The sequence below is a fragment of the Sus scrofa genome, chromosome 13 (genome assembly GCF_000003025.6).
Source record: "Sus scrofa isolate TJ Tabasco breed Duroc chromosome 13, Sscrofa11.1, whole genome shotgun sequence".
Lineage (NCBI taxonomy): Eukaryota > Metazoa > Chordata > Mammalia > Artiodactyla > Suidae > Sus > Sus scrofa.
The window spans coordinates 185,496,689-185,517,189 of NC_010455.5; the positions used below are offsets into that span (position 1 = coordinate 185,496,689).

At 33.8% G+C, this 20,501-nt stretch overlaps 1 protein-coding gene across 2 annotated transcripts in view; it reads left to right on the forward strand.

Annotated features, from left to right (window-relative positions):
* The window catches only part of NCAM2 (neural cell adhesion molecule 2), a 503,610-nt gene that overhangs the window by 320,407 nt on the left and 162,702 nt on the right, over positions 1–20,501 (forward strand). For both annotated transcript variants that reach the window (XM_021070859.1, XM_021070858.1), the window contains exons 6-7: positions 14,813–14,930; positions 19,019–19,179. In XM_021070859.1, coding sequence (XP_020926518.1) covers positions 14,813–14,930; positions 19,019–19,179 — 279 coding nt within the window. The remainder of the gene's footprint in view (positions 1–14,812; positions 14,931–19,018; positions 19,180–20,501) is intronic.

The following is a 20,501-nucleotide window of genomic DNA, read 5'->3' on the forward strand; positions in this document are numbered from 1 at the left end:
CTTCTTTGTGAGGTGAATGTATATGTAAGATTATCATTTTCTTTTTGGGTAAATTGATTCTTGATCATTATGTAATGCTCCCCTTTATGTCTTGTAATTTTATTTGCTCTGAAATCTTTCTTTGATATTAACATAGCCAATCCAGCTTTCTTTGGATTAGTGTTTGCATGGTGTATATTTATCCATTTATTTTATTTTTAAGCTTTTTTTTCTTTTTCTTTTTAGGGCCCCACCTGAAGCATATGGAAGTCCCCAGGCTAGGGGGTTGAACCAGAGCTGCAGCTTCCAGCCTATGCCACAGTTACAGCAATGCCAGATCCAAGCAACATCTTTGGCCTACCGCAGCTTGCAGCAACCCAGATTCTTAACCCATTAAGTGAAGCCAGGAATCGAACCTGCATCCTCATGGATACTAGTCAGATTCTTAACTACTTAGCCACAACAGGAACTCCCCATTCTTTTATTTTTAATCTATCTATATTTTTTATATGTTAAGTAGCTTTCTTGTAGAGAACATATAGTTGAAATAGTTATTTTTATTCATTCTGAGAGTATACATGTTTTTAATTCATGAGATTAGACCATTTACACTAAATTTAGATCACCAATTTTTGTTTTGATTTGTTTTCACTTTGTTCTATTTTCTATCCTTCTATTTCCCTTTCTTGCCTTCTTCTGGGATAGATGAATATATTTTTTTGGTGTTCTATTTTACCTACTGTGTTTCTGACTGTACAGTTGTCTGCATTTTTTAAGATTGTGAATATGATGTGCCTATTTAAATTAGGACTGGTATTTTACCATTTTCATTAGACTGTAGAAACTGTAGCACCATATAGCCCCTAATATCCTTCTCGTTTTGATGTCTTAGTTGTCTTCTATGTTATATGTCTACAGTTATTGAAAACCCCATAGGCAGTGTTAAATATGTTATGTCAATTATTAAATATATTTTAAAGAACTCAAAAGGAGAATAGTCTATTATATTTACCCAGATACTTAACATTTCTCTTGCTCTTTCTTTGTCCCTAAAGTTTGATGTTTTTTCTGATAAAATTTCTCTCTTGCGTGAGTTTCTCCTTTGAAGAGATTCCTTTAGCAATTCTTTTACATCAGGTTTACTTGCTGAAATTGTATTATTTTTTCTTTATCTGAGAATGATAAGGTCTTTACCTTCATTTCTGAATGATATTTTTGCTGACCATAGAGCTTTATTTTGACATATCTTTTTGTGGCACTTCAAAAATACTATTTCACCTCCCTTTGGCCGCCATGGTTTCTGATAAGAAATCCACAGTTATTTGAATTATTGTTCTCCCACAAATAACACACATTTAGCAGTTTGATTATGATAGGCCTGCAACACGAGCTTCTTTGTGTTTATCCCATTTGGGTTTCAAAACTATAAATGGTTTTGAATCTGCAGTTTGCCAGTTTGGGAAGTTGTCAGATACTAATTCTATAGACACAACGATAAGTGTATAGGTATGTTTATGATGGTTATTCTCCTTTCCTTCCTAGTTTTTTTTTTTTTTTTTTTTTTTTTTGGTCTTTTTGTTCTTTAGGGCTGCAGCCACATAATATGGAGGTTTCCAGGCTAGGGGTCCAATCAGAGCTGTAGTCGCCTGCCTATGCTATGGCCACACAACGCTGGATCCAAGCTGTGTCTGTGACCTGCACCACAGCTCATGGAAATACCAGATCCTTAACTTACTGAGCGAGGCCAGGGATCGAATCTTCATCCTCACGGATTTTAGTCAGGTTTGCTAACAGCTGAGCCATAACGGGAACTCCTTCCTGCCTAGATATGATGATATTTTGATATTGTCTCACTGATAAAACTCTGTTAATTTTTTTATTTAATATTTTCTCCTTCTGTTTTAAACATTGAACAATTCTTCTTGGTAATTCTTCAAGTTCAGAAATTCCTCTGTCATATCCATTCAGCACATCCAGTAATCTCTTTGTTATTATAAAGTTAGTCCTAATATTTAGTCATTTATTTTTAATACATTGCAGTATTTTACAAAGATTATATTTCCATTTATTTCAAAAAGGATCTCTCTTATTCTTTAGAAAATGTTTAAAATAGTTGCTTGAAAATAATTTTTAGATAAAAAATATATCAACATATCACTGACATTTAACATTAACATAAGATTTTCCTAGTTCCTTATAGACCAAATATTTTTAGATTATATCTTGGATTTTGAATATTATGTTATGAGATTCTGAGTTTTATTTCAGTCCTTTGGAGAATGGTGATATTATTTTCAAAGGTAATCAATTTATTTACATTCAGGCCACTTATTTTGACCAGCCTTCTGTGTTTTGTAGATTAAAAATCAGTTTCACTTTCAAAGCTTTTGCAGTAATTTTCACATCTGACTCACATGTGAATTAGTGGCCGTAACAGGACCTGTGTAATAGGCTATCTCTTAGTTCAATTCTTTAAGTCTTAGAACTGTTTAAGATTATATCTGCAGCTTAGGGCTGAGCTCAGTATTTCATAAATAACTTGATGTGGTTCCTTTTCCAATCTCTTCCTACTTTTTGCTCTCTCACCTAATTGCCTGTTGTTCTTTGAGTCTTCACTTTTTAGTCTTCTAATCAGAAAGCTACGGTTTAATCCCCTCTCTGCCACACATATGACCTCATTCAGGGTCAACTAGCCAGAGGAAAGAAAAGGGGAAAAGCAGTAGGTTCTTGCTTTCTCTCTTGGGATCATAACACTTTCAAATAAACAAGAAGATTTTGCTCCCTCTCAGACACTTGCAAGCCTCCCACCTCCACCCCAATTATCATGGCCAGATAAACTCCTTCCTGCTTCTTTCACCTGAGCTAGATGACAAGACATCTCTTGGACCCCTTTCAGGGCATGTTGATTTCTACTTCTGTTTTTGAGCTGCCTTCAGTCCAGGGGGTTCTGAAGAAAAAAAAAGTTTTCTGATAGATTGTCTCCTAGTATTTCAAATTCTGATATTCTTCTTTTGTTAATGATTTTTATTTTTTCCATTATAGTTGTATTACAGTGTTCTGTCAATTTCTACTGTATGGCAAAGTGACTCCCCCACACATACACATGTACATTCTTTATATATATATATACATTCTTTTTCTCACATTATCCTTCGTCATGTTCCATCATAAGTGACTAGATATAATTCACTGTTTTTCCTACTATCAATATGCCTGCTACTATTTCTATTTCAGAATCCTCAAACCAATTATCCATATATTTTGCCTAAGTGTTATAGACAAACGTGTGACAGAGGCAAGAAACGAGGTTACTCCAGTTTACCCAGAGCTAAAACTCTGTAATATTGTCTTTATACTTGTTGACATGTATGAAATCAGAGGTTTGTTTCTCATTTTTTAACTCTAAAGAATTAATAGAGACATTAACTGAAAAGATGTGTAGCAGCTCATTTTTGATTATTACTCTATCACTCCAGAATGACTTTAGCTCACTTTGTAGGATAAGCTCAGTCTATTTATTGACTTTGACAGTAGTGTATTTAAGATAAAATATATCTAATTTAATTGATGGGGCAAAATTAAAAGATTTATAGGGAAAAAAAAAGAGACTGCAACTCTTCTTCCTTTTTGCTGTCACAGACGATCTAACAAAACATTATTATGTTGTCTTTCAAAAGGCATAATTCTCTAGTAATGTTCTGAAACTTTCATATTGTTAATCACAAGATGTGCTCTGCAAAAGGATAAAAATGGTTGACTCTAAAGTGAAATTTTCCCTCAAGATGTCTAAAAGCTTCAGAATTTTTTGACTTAATGGATCTTCCATACTGGCCTTTTATTTAATGTTGGCCTTTTACTTAATGATTTATCTCTTACTGGAGAAACAAAAGAAAATGAAAGCAATGTTTTCCATGCTTTCAACCTGTAATTTTTTACCTGAATTTTCTTAAAGAAGATTTTATTTGGGAATTATTTTTCTTGTAAGCATTCAGCTATAAATTAACTTCTATGAAAATGATTAATTTTAGTTTTCATTGCTTTATTTTCTTATTTGCTCATTTATTTATTTATTTTTTATAAAAATAATCCACTGTTGAAATAGAGGATTGCATAATTACCACCAAGGGCAATTTGGAATATCTAACTTAGTCTTCTTCAATCAAAATTATATATTTACCCTTGACATATCAGTTTCCATGATAATTGATTGTAGCATTGAATGCAGTAAAGATTGTCATAAATAACTATTTGACCATACATATGGGTGACCAATAGTTTATGTACAGGGCAGATGTCTGTGTAATTTGAACAAGAGTAGACATTTTCTACATAGTGACATGAATATATTCCTTACATGTATCATTAACTTGAGAATAAAAGTATGAAGGATATGGTTTGTAAAAAGAAGGAAACATAAAAAATGTGTGTTAATACTTTCATAAAGAAATAGAAGTAATTAATAAAGTGATTTATGAAGAAAAGGGTTAGGTCAAGAATTCTATTTCTATTTCACTGCACTTTTTAAGCTGTGATCTAGTTTAAAAGTCAAATGAAAAGAACACAAACATCAGATTTATTTGGTAAAAACTTGAAAAATAAAGAAAAACATTATGGCAAGAATGGAGCAAAATTTCAATTAATACTTTCTCATTCTTTTGTACTTATTGTTCACTGAAAGTAATATTTACTTGCCTGAATTTCTCAGGTCTTTTGTATTATGGTTCACTAAGAATTGAACTTGAAATGGCAATAGAAATTTTTCCCTTGAATGTTTTGAAAGCAACATAATAGGCCAGTTTGATCCTCACTGTTTTATAATCTGATGGTATCAAACAAAACTCTGCTTTCCTCAGATGGATATGATTTTAAAATTCAATGCTTATCAGATAATAGTAATCATGTTACCACTTTATTAGGAACAAATATGTGGAAAATGCCTACCAATTTGTTATTAATTCTTAATCAAGTACATAAAAAATATTGATTAAATTCTGTAGCAAGGCAGTGATACTAAGTAGGCTAACACTCAAGATTAGAAAAAGACTAATCATATTTACATGAAAAGAACTAATTATATGCATTTAGTTTACTTTAACCAATGAGCTATACTTTCTCTCAAAATGTAATTATATGGGAGTTCCTGTTCCTTGGCTAGGCAGAAACAAATCTGACTAGCATCCATGAGGACTCAGATTCGACCCTGGGCCTCACTCAGTGGGTTAAGCATTCAGCATTGTTGTGAGCTGTGGCATAGGTCACAGAAGCAGCTTGGATCTCGAGTTGCTGTGGCTGTGGCACAGGCAGCAGCTACAGCTGATTCAACCCCTAGCCTGGAAACCTCCCTATGCTGCTGGTGCGAGCCTAACGTATAAAAGACCAAAAAGAATAAATTATACAATTAATTTGTTTTTATGTCAATCATTTGATATCTTGCATGTGTTAAATTTTATGTGTTTTGAGTTCCAAAAAAAAACTATTCCTATTAAATAGTACTTTAAATTGACCAGCTCCATAAATGTGGAATGAAAGATTAATGCAAGTAACCAGAACAAATATTAATGAAAATTGAGGGAGGTTAGATGATGTAATAGTCTATGCAGCAGCAGTAAAGAGCTGCATAAATAAATGAAGAAAAAATGTACATGTGAAATCATTGATGCCTGATATGACCATTGGAAATAGAAAAACATCAAAATCATGATGGGAATTCATTTTTCATAATTTAAATATATTTTTGTATAAGCAGTGTCTATGTGATATTAGAACACCAATCTTTTTCAAAATGATATTATAAGCAATTGAGTATGTGAAAAATTGCTGAAGAGATAAGTCACAAAACAAAGATACTTACTTCCTTGTCAAAGGAGGAGTCTTAGAATTATTTTGAAAATACTGCAGTTTTCTAGCATCCTTGTATTATATGAATCAACTTTGCAAATGTGGTTTCCCAGTTGTTTAGTTCCCTCTTCATGTTTATATGCAAGGGAAATAGTAATAACTTCATTGATAAAGGTATGGAAAGAATTGAGGAAATAAACTAAGTTTATTGTTGTCCATATATACTTAGAATAACACTATAGAATGTTAAAGCAACAAGGTACTTTTGTGTTAACCTGGTTCATTTAAGTCTCTTGGCCAAGGACTGAGATATCTTACACTTTTTTCCTTTTTTAATCCTTCAATTTCGTGGTGAAATATTCATAACATAAAATTAACCACTTTAACAATTTTTTGGGCTTTGTTTTGTTTTTTTTTGTTTTTTTTTTAGGGCCACACCCAGGGCATATGGAGGTTTCCAGGCTAGGGGTCCAGTCAGAGCTCCAGCTTCTGGCCTAGGCCACAGCCACAGCCACACCAGATCCAAGCCTCATTGCAACCTACACCACAGCTTATGGCAATGCCAGATCCTTAACCTACTGAGCAAGACCAGGGATTGAACCCTCAACCTCATGGTTCCTACTTGGATTTGTTTCCTCTGTACCATGACGGGAACTCCCACTGTAACCATTTTAAGTGTACAGTTATGTGGTATTATATACTCTTACAACGTGCAACATTCACCACCACCTATCTCCTTAACTCTTTTAATCTTGCAAAACTGAAACACTATACACATTTGACAATAACTTCCATTCCTCTCTCCCTCCATTCTCTAGCAACCACCATTCCACTTTTTGTATCTATGATTTTGACTTCTCTAAGTGCATAAAAAACGGAATTATAGAGCATTCGTCTTTATGTAGCTGATTTATTTCACTTAGCATAGTGTCTTCAAGTTTCATTCATGTTGTAGCATATGTCAGAATTTTCCTTCTTTTTAAAGGCCGAATAATATTCCAGTTTATGGGCACATGAAAAATTGTGCTTATCTATTCATTAATCTATGGACATTTGAGTTTCTTCCACTTTTTAAATATTATGAATAATGCTGCCATGAACATGGATGTACAAATAGCTCTGAGACTTTGCTTGCAATTCTTTTAGCTATATACCCATAAGTGAAATTGCTGAATCACATGACAATTGTGTTTTTAAGTTTTTGAGAAACTACCATACTGTTTTCCATATTCCATTCTACCAACAATTCAAAAATTCCAATTTCTACATATCCGCACTAACATTTGCTATTTTATTATTAGTTTTTAAATGGTAGTCTTTTTAGTAGATGTGAGGTGGTATTTCATTGTAGTTTTCACTTGCAGTTCTCCAAGGATGATGTTGAGCATCTTTTATATGCTTATTGTCCATTTGTGCATCTACTTTAGAGAAATGTATACTTGAATCCTCTTGCTCATTTTTTAATTGAGTTGGTATTTTTTGTTGTTGAGTTTTAGGAGTTCTCATATTCTGGATATTAATCCATTATAAGATATGCAATTTATAAATATCTCCACCATACTGTGTGTTGCCTTTATTACTCTATTTTCACTTTTTTTTTTTTTTGCCTAAAACTTTGTATCATATTCAAGAAAGCTTTGCCAGATCCAGTATCCTGAAGCTCTTGCCCTGTATTTTTTTTTTCAAAGTGTTTTGTAGTTTTTAGATCTGATACCTTTTAAATTCATTTTTGTATATGGTGTTAGATAATGGTCCTACTTTCTTTTGCTTGTGGATTTCTAGTATTCCCAGAACCGTTTGTTGAAAAGACTTTTTTTCCCACATGCAATAATCTTGGCACCCTTGTCAAAAAACATTTGACAATACATATGAGTATTTATTTCTGGCATTTTTATTTATTTTATTCATCTATTATATCTTATTGATCTATATATCTGTCTTTATGTCAATACCACATTGTTTTGATCACTGTAGCTTTGTAATAAGTTCTAAAATCAGAAAGTCTAAGTCCTCCAGCTTTATACTTCTTTAAAAGATTGCTTTGACTAATTGAAGTCTCTTGAGATTTCATATGAAATTTAGAATGTTTTTTTCTATTTTCTCAAAAAATAACATTCAATTTGGATATGGATTGCACTGAATTTATAGATAACGTTGGGTAGTATTAACATCTTAATACTATTAAATCTTCCAATCAGTGAACATGGGATATATTTGTATGCTTTATGTCTTTAATTTCTTTCAGCAGTGTTTTTTAGTTTTCACTGTACAAGTTTAGCTTCCTTGGTTAATTCCCAAGTATATTATTCTTTTGGATGCTATTGTAAATGGAATTTTTTTGTATATTAAATTTCAGACTGCTCATTATAAATGTGTAGAAATGCAGTTAATTTTGTGTGGTTTAATCTTTTACTTTACTGAATTCATTTTTTATAATCTGCTTTACTGAAATAATTTTTATTTCTAAATTTTTTTTGTGGAATCCTCAGGTTTTTCTACATACAAGATTATATCATCTGTAAACAGATATAATTTTACTTCTTCCTTTCCAACATGGTTGTCTTTAATAGAATTTCTAGGACCATGTTGAGTAGAAATGATAAAGTGGGTATCATCTCCTTGTTCCCAATCTTAGAGGAAACACATTCAGGTTTTCAGCATTATCATGGTTTATTGTGGCCTTTTCATATATAGCTTTTACTATGTAGATATAATTTCGTTCTAATCCTATTTTTTTTAGTATTTTACATGCAAAGTATTGAATGTTGTCAAATACTTTTTCTGCATTGAGATTATCATAATTTTTCTTCTTTTTTCCCTCATTCTGTTAATGTGAGATATTACATTAGTTGATTTTTACATATTGAACTATCTTGGATTCCAGGATTAAATCCTTTTGATCATGCTGTAAAATCATTTTAATGTACTGCTGAATTCAGTTTGCTTATATTTTTGAAGGGTTTTTGTATCAATGTTTATAAAAGATACTGCTTGTAGTTTTATTTTTTGTGGTATCTTTTTTTCTGGTTTTGTCATCAGAATAATGCTGGCCTAAATAGAATGGCTTAGGGAGTATGTTCTCTTTAATTTTTGAAAAAGTTTGAGAAGGATTGGCATTAGTTCTTCTTTAAATGTTTGTTAGAATTCACAAATTAAGCCATTAGGTCTAGGGCTTTAATTTGTCAATTTTTGATTACTGATTCAGTCACCTTACTAGTTACATGTCTACTCTGAATTTTAATTTCTTCATGAATCATTTTTGATATGTTTTATGTTTCTAGGAATTTGTCCATTTCTTCTAGGGTATCCAATTATTAATAGTGTCTTCTTATAATCCTTTTTTTTAATTCCTTCAGAATTTTAAATAATATTATATTCATTTGTGATTTTAATAATTTGACTTTTCTCTTTTTTAATTTTAGTCTATCTAGCTAAATTCCGTCAATTGTGCTGAACTTTTTAATATACCATTTTTTTGTTTCATTATTATTATTATTATTATTTTTGTCTTTTTGCCTTTTCTAGGGCGCTTCCCGCAGCATATGGAGGTTCCCAGGCTAGGGGTCGAATCAGAGCTGTAGCCGCTGGCCTACGTCATAGCCACAGCAACACAGGATCCAAGCCATGTCTGTGACCTACACCACAGCTCACAGCAATGCCGGATCCTTAACCCACTGAGCAAGGCCAGGGATTGAACCTGCAACCTCGTGGTTCCTAGTCGGATTTGTTAACCACTGCACCACGATGGGAACTCCTGATTCATTACTTTTTTTTTTTGGTCTATTCTCATTTTTTTAAAAAATTGTTCTAATAGTTTAACTTCCTTCCGCTAGCTTTGATTGAGTTTACTCTTTAATTCTAGTTCCTTAGATTAAGTTTAATTTGTGGCATAATATATAGACTATCCTGGAAAATGTCTATATGCACTTGAAAAGAATGTGTTTCGGTAGAGTGTTCTAAAACTCGGGGTATTGTGTTATATGAGGCCTCTGTTTCCTTACTTATCTTCTATCTGCTCATTCAATCCATTATCAAGACTTCAGTATCTCCAATTGTAATTAGAACCATATCTTTCTTCAGTTCTGTCAATTTTTGCTTCATATATTTTTGGTCTATTTTTAAGAGCAGAACTGTTTAAAATTATATTTTTGTGATGTATTGAAACATTTATTAATATATAATGCTTTTTTTCCTCTTGTAAATTTTTTGTTTTAAAGTCTGTTTTGCCTACTTGTACAGTCACTCTTTTTTGGTTATTATAGCTTTCTTTTTAATTTTCAATCTATTTGCTTCTTTGTATCTACAGTGAGTCTCCTGCAAATAGGATATAAATTTGTCATGTATTTTTAGCCATTCTGTCAATCTCTTGTCTATTTATTGGAAAGTTTAATCTATTTAAAATAATTTTTTATAAGGAAGGACTTCTATCATTTCACTGTTTTCTAAATTTCTTACAGATTTTTTTGTCTCATTTTGTATATCACTATTCTTTTAGTTTAGTAGATTTTTTTATAATGAAACTTTAAAACTATTTTTCATTTCCTTTTTATGTCTATTCAATATCTGTTTTCCTTGTGTATATTGGTGGTACTGCACTTAACATCCTAAAGTTATAACAGTCTAATTTGAATTTATATCAGCTTAATTGTAATAGCATACATTTCATCTTGCAGGACTCCCTTGAGCATTTCTTGCAGAGTAGGTCTAGTGGTAACAAATTCCCTCAGCTTTTACTTATCTGGAATATCTTAATTTCTCACTCACTGTTTAAAGGCAATTTTTCTAGGATATAAGTTTCTTGGTTGAAAAGTTTTTGTTTTTCGTTTCTTTTTTTCTTTTAGCACTTTGAATATATTGACCTACTGCAATCTGTCCTCCAAAGTTTTTGATGCAACATCTGCTGATGATTATTGAGGATTCCTTGTATGTGCTGAATCATTCCTCTCTTGCTGCTTTCCAAGATTTTCTCTCTGCCTTTGGCTTTGAAAGTTTTCCCTTAATGTGTCTTGGCCCCATCCTCTTGGAATTCATATTATTTGTAGTTTTTTTAGTTTCTTGGGTGTTTATATTTGTGGATACAATTTTCAACCATAATTTATTCAGCTATGCACTCTATCCCTTTCTTTTTCACTTTTCTTCTGGGACTCCCACTATGTGAGTATTGGCCATCTTGATTGCATCCCACTGGTCTCTTAGGCTGTATTCATTTTTCTTGAATCTTTTGTCTCTCTGATCCTCATATTCAAGCATTTTCATTGCCTTATTTTGTGCTCAGTATTCTTCTGCTTGCTCAAATCTGCCTGTGAATCCCTATAATGAATTCTTTATTTCAGTTTTTGTACTTGTAAGTTCCAGTATTTCTTTTTGTCTTCTTTTTAGGTTTTCTAAATCTTTATAAATATTTACATTTTCTTCACACATTGTTTCCTTGAGTTTCTTCACTTCTTCTTTTGGTTCTTTGAACATCTTTAAGATAATTGTTTTAAAGTCTTTATCTAGCATATCTTTCCTAAGGTCTTTTTGAGGAACAGTTTCTGTTGATTTATTATTTTTTTCTTTTGAATGGGCCATACTCAATATTTTTTGTGTACCTTGTGACTTTTTGCTAAAAATTGGGCATTTGAACCTATTAAGTGGTTACTATGGAAATCAGATTTGCAATCCTAGGTTTTATTGCTATTGATTATTATTACTTTCTTTTATTGTAGTCTATCTCTGTGCCAAAGATCAATCTGAGGTGTAAACTTAAGTTATCCTCAGGTATTTTCTAAACCTGCACCTTTCTCTGCACATGCATGGTCACTTTCTAATATGTACAGTACATGTATTTTTTTTTTTAGGGCCACACCTGTGGTGAATGGAGGCTAGGGGTCCAATTGGAACTGCAGTTGCAGACTTACACTACAGCCACAGCAACACCAGATCTGAGATGCATTTGCAACCTACTCCACAGATTGCAGCAACACTGTGTCCTTAACCCACTGAGCAAGGTCAGGGATCAAAACCACCTCTCATGGACTCTAAGTCAGGTTCTTAACCTGCTGAGTCACAGTAGGAACTCATATGCTGTTGTTTTTTGAATATCCTGACCTTTAATGTCTGGCTCCCAAAATGGTGAAAAGAGAAAAATGAAAGTAGCAGCCTTTTAAAGCCCCTGGATCTCACAATTGAGGGGGTACAACATCAGTGGTACTATCTCTTCACCTGTACCCCTGTGATCAAAAACATCAATGCACAGATCCTTGATATCAGTATGACAAAGTCCTTTTTGCCTGTCCTGGCTTTCTGTGTGCAACCTACCCCAGTAATATGTGCATACCTGCCTGCCTCAGATGGGGAGGTGGATCGGTAGTTGCTACTGCACTAACAGGTGAAATTGACCACTATGAATCACAATTTATTGTCCATGTCTTTTCCTGGAAGTTTCAAGGATTCAATAGATTCCATAGTTCTAAGATAATTACTTGAGACAGGTTCTACCAGTGCAATTGTTGTGTAGGTATGGAGACAGATGCCTGGTGCTTCCTATTCTGCTGTCTCCTCTAAGTCCTCTCTCATGTGAATGTCTGTTATACAACCTTAAAAGTGAAAACAAGGGAAAGGTAAATGTGAATATATATGATGATTTATATTTAGGCCAGATCTGAATATGAATTACAGAAGAGTTGCTTTTCTAACATTAGTAGAGTGGATTTTGTTATCCTTATCTTGAATAAATTTGGAGAGATTGTTGGTATGGTTAACCAGAACCATACAAGTAATTCATGGTTTGTTCCATGTTCTTTATCCACCAAGAAATATTTCAAGAGAACAGGTAGAGGAAAAGACTGCATGATACAGAAGATACATAGAATTGCTGCATGCCACTATTGGTGAAGGAGAATTAAGATTTTAAATTAGTGATGTCTTTGGTGCCTAAACAGCCAATGAGGGAAATTATAACTTGAAGATGAACAAAAGCCACCATGTAAACTTCTTGAAGCAAAAGTGTGAAAACCAAAACCTACCAGAAAGCATTAACTACTTAACATATATAGAATATGAATCTTGGTACAATGAATAAAACTAGATGTTTCTGATATAGTCAATGCCAAAAAAATAGCATTTTAAGAAGTTAAAAGAGTAGAAGTTTTTCTTGCAAAAGAAAAATACATTTGAATAAAATAATTTAATAGCTTTTAACCATGGCTAACAAACTGAACATCTCGACATCTGAACTAGTGAAAACCTCTGCAGATTTTGATACTATTATTCTGTAGAATAGTTCTGGAATTACTCTTCAAAGTGTACCTCAAAGTAATCTACATATACAATATAAATATTTTTCTGCTAATCTACACTACAGATAAGATCATATATATCTTTAGTAGAGTTAACATCATAAAATGGATATTAAGCTTCATAGCTTAAGAATACTATTTTTATTATATCCAGATCTGGCTGGACTCACTACTGTGGTACAGATTTGATCTCTGATCCAGGAACTTCTGCCAAAAAAAACCCTCTTTATTGTTATAATAAAAATAGTATTCTTAAGATACATTTATAAATAATAAAAGAAAAAGCAATACATGTCATTTAAAATATTTTATTCCATAATTATAAGAGAAGGAAAATAGGATACAGAAAGTCAAGTTTCAATGACGTAAAATGCAGAGGTAATATCTGAAAGAAAAAACCCTGATGTCATACTAGTAATTATTATTTTACTTTGCAGATAACATATCAGGTCCTGTGCCTTTTGTCTAAATTCATAAAGGCAGAAACTTTATTGTGCTTAATTAATAAAACACATATCAGTTCCTGCCCCACCATCAATTGCAATAATGCGGCATTAATGCTGACCTGAATACTATTGTAGAGATATTTAATTGTAATCACACTTTAAAGTGCTGGTCTGGTCATGTTGTTTAGGGTATGTTAAAATCAAATATATTAAATAATTAATTGTATGAATATTGTTTTGTGCGATTCAAAATAATAAAATTGTACATTAAATAAAAATGTATTCTTTACTTTGAAACCTAGCTTCTGTTATGGATAGCATTGATTTGTTTATGCAAACAGTACATTTAAGTAACAGTTTCAACATGCTGAAAGAAAAAGTGCAGCATATACAGTTTTTGCAATGTAATTAGTTACAAATTGGGGAAGCCTAATTTTAAAATTGAATTGTTCATGAAAATCTATTGCATACTCTCAATTAAGCAGTTTCTCTTCATAAAATGTTCTGTAGTTGTTTGAAGAAATTAAATGTAGTTAATCAGAAAGAGCATTTTGGTTCGACACTTAATTTGAAAGCCCTGTCTTGAAGCAGTGAGTGATTACTTATAGAATTACATACAGCAATGAGAACTTAAATAGGAAATCCGCTTATGCTCCAAGTGGATCTCAGTATTGATTTAAGTCAGGGTGGTATTGTCTGTCTTTTTGTCAGAAATAGTTCATAAAGTATGTGTATATGTAAATATAAATGCACATATTGGATCCGTCGTGCGCAGTGGTTGACGAATCGACTAGAACATGAGTTGAGGTTCGTCCTGCCTTGCTCAGTGGTTAACGATCGCGTTGCATGAGCTTGATGTAGGTTGAGATGGCTCGGATCCTGCTTGCTGTGTCTGCATAGGTGCTACAGCTCGATTCAACCTAGCTGGAACTCATATGCCGGAGCGCCAAAATAGCAACAACAACAAAAAAAAAAAAAAAAAAAATGCACATATTTGCTAAAATATATAACTTATCATTTAGTTTAGTTTAATAGATTAAAAAAGTAAAATGACATTTATAGTAAATAATTGAATCATACAATAGAAGGCTGATCTATAATTTTAAAGTCGTTTTACTATGGAGTCAAATCAGTCCTAGATACAAGCATAGAAATTAACTATCAAGAGTTAAAGCTTAGCGTTAAAAAAAAAAAAGGTAAAATAACGTCTCAATGGTATTGATGAAATGGTTTTCGTCTCAGTTTCATCTATATTCGCCTGTTTTTCAGTGCCGCCAGCCATCACGATGCCTCAGAAATCCTTTAATGCCACAGCAGAGAGAGGAGAAGAGATGACATTTTTCTGCAGGGCCTCTGGCTCTCCTGAGCCCAGCATCTCCTGGTACAGGTAGGTTTCACACCTTCATCCCTCTGGCTTGTGTCCATGTTTAAGCTTCTGGAGAAATATTTACAATCTTATTATTTTGTCCAGAAGGAAACATTGTTTTTGAACTGCAGTGAAAAATGATGATACTTCTGTTTTCAGTTCAGTTAGTTAAATTAAATTTTTAAAGAGAGTTACAGAGTGATCGATCACAAATCAAAGCCTGCACACAGAGCCATGGTCATTCTGTCTAAAAAAAACATGTTGCTGGCCAAAATGGGTCCTGGGCCCAAACATTTTATTGTTACTGCTAGAGACTCTCTAGAAGTGGAAACTGTGGTGTGGATGAACCACCATTGTACATGTGCACAGCTATATTTTATTAAATATAATTTATATTTTATTATTTATGTACCATATTATTAAGAAAAAACTAATTGTTGAGTTAAATTCCAGTAAATCTAATGTTATATAAAAAGTTCAAAGAAATCAGTTCTCGGTTCTAAATCTATCATTTTATAGTTTACTTTTATATATTTTTTTGAGTTTTTAAATGCCATTCGATTGGTATTAACATCAAACAGGTATCAAAATATTCCATTCTTTTAAGCTGTGGCTCACACTGTTAAAAGGGAGACAAAGAATGTTTAAAAATGGACAATCTTTAAAATATGTATTAGTTTTCAGGTTGCTTAAGCAAAGCTACAAATATTTATAGAATCATTTTCATAACTTCATAAATCATATAGTATAAGGATAATAACAAGAAAACAGTTAAAAAATATATATTCAATTTGGCAAATGTGTAACTGACAGCATTAACAGCCTGAACCTAGCCAGAACACAGATTGGGATGTAAACCCACTGCTGGGACTCGAACCTGGTCAAAACCCAGACTGGGACTTGAACCCAAGTGCCGGAACTTGACCGCGTACAAAATCCAGCTTGAGACTTAAACCCACTTGCCGGGACTCAAACCCAGCCTAAACCTGATAGGGACTTGAAGCCACGTTTTAAATTAGCACTCACCCAATGTCTGGCCTTACTGATGTTCAGGTTCTTTATGCCTCTGCGCAGAAGGAATTCAGAGAGAGACAAGGTGATAGGCAAGAAATAAATTTATTACATTAGGAGTCTTGTTAGAGATGCAAGCAGGCAGGCAAGGAAGCTCTGCCTCTAGGATCAGGTGGGCTACAGTTTTATCCTTCAAAGGGAGTGGAGGTTGGAAAAGCCTGCCTCTTCCTTTCTGGTAGTAGCAGTTCCTCCTTGGTTTCCCAAAAGGTGTGTATTCAAATCAGCAGAAGGGCAAACTCTTACCCTAGGTCTGAATTCAGGCCAAATCCCATCCCCCACCCAATGACCTGAGGCAATTCTCACACTTGCACTTGTCAAGCAAGCCTGCCTTGTTCTGATGGCTTTTTTGAGCAATTTATTTACTTATGGTGATCTCCCAGTATCCCCTAAGTTTCTCTCATTATCTGTGGTTATTTATTAGGACTTCTAAATCTAACTGTGCCTACTCCATCCCTATCAAATGTGTCCATAATAAGGATTAGGTTTTTAGAAATGGATTTAAGGAAAATAATTGAAATTCAAAACTGCTTTTTATTACTTTCTGAGCATTTACTGATGTTATCTTTGAGTTTCAAATCTTGACTTATCCATTTAGCATAGCAGGTAGCAATAAACAAGATATTTCTTCAGACAGATTTTTTTCTTAGAAGTTCTTTGAAGACAATAATTCCTTTTTGATACATGTTGACTGAAAAAAAATCCACAGCCTGAAAGTGGAGACTTAAGTTATATTTGGGGTGAAATTAGGACTTAAGCCTGGGAGACCTCATCTGAGGCAGCCCCAATAAACTTCTCCAAGGCAGTAAGGGAAGAGCTAGGATATATAGGAGTTTTTGCAACAAAGGGCAGGAAGCAGGAAGAAAAGAGGGCTGGGCTCACTGAAATCATTCTTTTTATATGCACATCAGCTATAGGGGCCAGTATCCTGAGTATTCAGAGGCTGCAGGACTCACTGGCTCTCACTCTTGGAGGTGACTGCATTTACAGATGACCTTGACATTTTTTATCCTTAACTACAGACCAGGTTGAAATACCACCCAAGGAGGAAAATGCGGAATATCAGGATATGGTAAAGGTGAGGGGGAGGTGCATACAACACACACACATCTTACAAAAGTTTGTTCCTGATCTCCTGAAGGTTACTACCAGTCACAAGGAGCAGACATCACCATGAAGGATTTTAGTGTTTTTCTAGATATGAGGAGATGCAAGAATTGGGCATATAAAATCTCCTCCTAAAAATATCTGATCATCTGAAGCCCTGTTCCAGTTTTCCCAGAGCAGAGAGTGTCTCACTCCTGGTTTCCACCCTGAGCTGCATTCAGGGGGTGCCAAGAGTTTGTAGCTGCATTGGCTCATGTTTTACTCCATGTAGTGGCTGATGGCAAGTGCCAAACTTCAGTTCACATACACTATTGGTATTTTTAAAGGGATTATGCCTCAAGCATTAACGTATTCATCCAGATAATTATCATGTATCTCAGAGACTTCTGGCTTCTACTGTGTATCCTTAACAGTCAGTATTAGATCTAATCACATCACAAAATAAAGCTCCTCGATCTTTCATTACAATGCACAGATATTGTTCTGGAATCTTATTCTCATCATTTTATCTTTCCAGAGAGAATGGCTTTCAGTTTAGAATTCTTTCCTTAAAGTTTAATATTTGTTCAAAATTCTTATATGTCAGTGAAAGTATAATTATCATACAGACTAGAATAACTCAGATTTGTATGCTAATATAACTGAGTAATTTAAATACATAATTTTGCACCTCCCTTTTTTCATATAGAATTAGTTTCATCCTTTGTATGGAATAAAATAATGATTAGTCTAGTCGCTGGATATATAATATATAATGTGGGAGATTGGGAGTATATAATATTGACCTTGATAGAGATAAAACTGATATTATTACAAGGAAGTTTTTATTCTGACATATTTACTTGTAGATGTAGGCATGTTATCTTTGTGAAAAAAAATTCCAATAAGTATTAGGGCAGCAGCTCAAAGAGAAAGATCCAGACACTACCCATTGCATAGAAGTAATATCTCCAAGGGTTATGAGAGAAGCCAATAAAGAAGATGAAGACCAAACATTGAGAAAAAAATAAGAAATAGTCACAAAGAGAGCCAGGAGCACTTGCTGACATGGAAACAAAAATGGAAGTAAAAGCAGAAAGAGCCAAAAACCAGTCTAAGGTTAATTTGTCTTCCTTACTGAAGAAGTATTCTTATAAGGAAGTAATTTAATGCCTCGTGTTTTAGGATGTCTTTCTACTCTGGATGGTAGGGGTACAAATTATTCCTGGTCTTTTGTGAGTTCCTGGGATTGCTGTGCTTCATCTTTTCCAATGGTTCTTTCCTTAGTTTGGGAAAGCCTTACTGGTGTACAATTGCCGATTAGTACTCAATTAAAGATGGGTTGGAAAACCTCCGCAAATCTCTGTAATTCTTTTTCTTGTGCCTTCTTCTCACATTGTCTTATATGCAAATGTTAGCCACTTTAAATTTCCCCAACCAAGAATTCTGACTTCCAACACAGATCACTACCTGGTTCTGTTTGGGTTCTTCCTCTTAGAGCCTCAGCCTGATAACTGTCTTCACGTAGTGAGCAGTGGTGGTCCTCAGATATTACTGTGCCACCTGTTGACCATCGATTGAGAACTGTTATTTAACCTGTGTCCAGTGTTTGTGCTGTTTAAAGTGAGAGGTCAAAAGTGGATTTATTCTCCCTTTTATAATTGCTTATAATCAAAGTACAGATTGAGCAAAAATGTGTTTTCCTCAAAATAGTGGCAATATTTCAACACAGCTCAAATATTATCCTTGTCTCTAAAGTGAAAACAACTTTCAAGTCTATTTTACTGTTCATGCATTAAGTTTTATTGAGCTAATAAAAGTACACTTTTAATTGGGATATAGCCTTGTCTATCAATAACAATAGCCATGAAATGATTGACCATTACAGGTCAAAAAGTTGAGTATGATCTGCTCCTGAGCTATGAAGTTAGATTTTTAACTGTTTTCTTCTTCAGGAATGGCAAATCCATTGAAGAAAATGAAAAGTACGTATTGAAAGGGAGCAATACAGAACTCACTGTCAGGAACATAATCAATAGTGATGCAGGCCCTTATGTATGCAGAGCCACAAATAAGGCAGGAGAAGATGAAAAGCAGGCACTTCTCCAAGTCTTTGGTAAGTATTATAGCATAGTAGTTAAAACCATGAGGTCTAGAGCGAGGTCTGAATGAAATTCTGCTGTCACTTATATGAGCTGTTTAAATTTCCAAACTTAAATCTCATTTTTCTCATGTCTTAAATGTTTTAAAATTGAAGCTACAAGATAGAATTATTTTCATAATTACATAAAATTATACATGCAATTTTTTGTAAAATATTTGAGGCTGCTAGAATATTCATTTAAATTACACATACTGGTTTCTATTATATATATACATATTAATATGTATGAATAATTATATATGAGCTTATCTTCATAAATCTTTAAATGACATATGTTGGGGTCAGTTTTACTTTTAATATTCTTCAAAAAGAGTTTATCTATGAGGCTATGATTAGGAAACTTTGACCTTTAACCATAATTAAATATTCCCTTTTCATTTTATTAAAAGAAAATATTATATACATATCTTCCATATTTACCAAAAGCCATTATTGCCTTCTTTGGGGAACTTACAGAGAAAAGAAAAACTAGTTTTGTGTTTTTTTTTAATTATTGATTTAGCTTCCATTTTGCTTGTGACTATTTTTGGCTTTTTAGGGTCTCACCTGCAAGGCATATTCAGGTTCCCAAGCTAGGGGTCTAATTGGAGATACAGCTGCCAGTCTATGCCACAGCCACAGCAACATCAGATCCGAGCTGGGTCTGTGACCCATACCACAGTTCACAGGTAATGCCAGATCCTTAATCCACTGAGTGAGGTCAGGGATCCAACCTGCAACCTCATGTTTCCTAGTCAGGTTCGTTTCCGCCTCGCCACGACGGGAACTCCGCTGGTGACTATTTAGAATATAATTATTCTGTTTAAAAAAGTGGGAATTCCTGTCATGGCTCTGCGGAAACGAATCTGACTAGTATCCATGAGGACACAGGTTCGATCCCTGGCCTCGCTCAGTGGGTTAAGGATCCAGCACTGCTGTGAGCTGTGGTGTAGGTCGCAGAAGAGGGCTCGGATCCCAAGTTGCTGTAGCTGAGGTGTAAGTAAGCCAGCGGTAGTAGGTTAGTTTCAGTTCCTATCCTGGGAACCTCCATATGCTACAACCATAAAAAAAAGTAAACACTAAAAGTTATATGCACTACTAATATATAGTATGTTTTCTCCATTTTTAAAAACATTATTATCAAAACACGGTCACAACAAAGAGAGGAGGAGGAAGGAGGACAAACTCTGTAAGAGTCCGAAGGACCAGTGGTTGCAGGCTGTGGATGCAGCAGTACTACTTTATCCAAAACATAAACGGACACAAACTTTGCCAGCTCGTCTTACAGCAGCTGT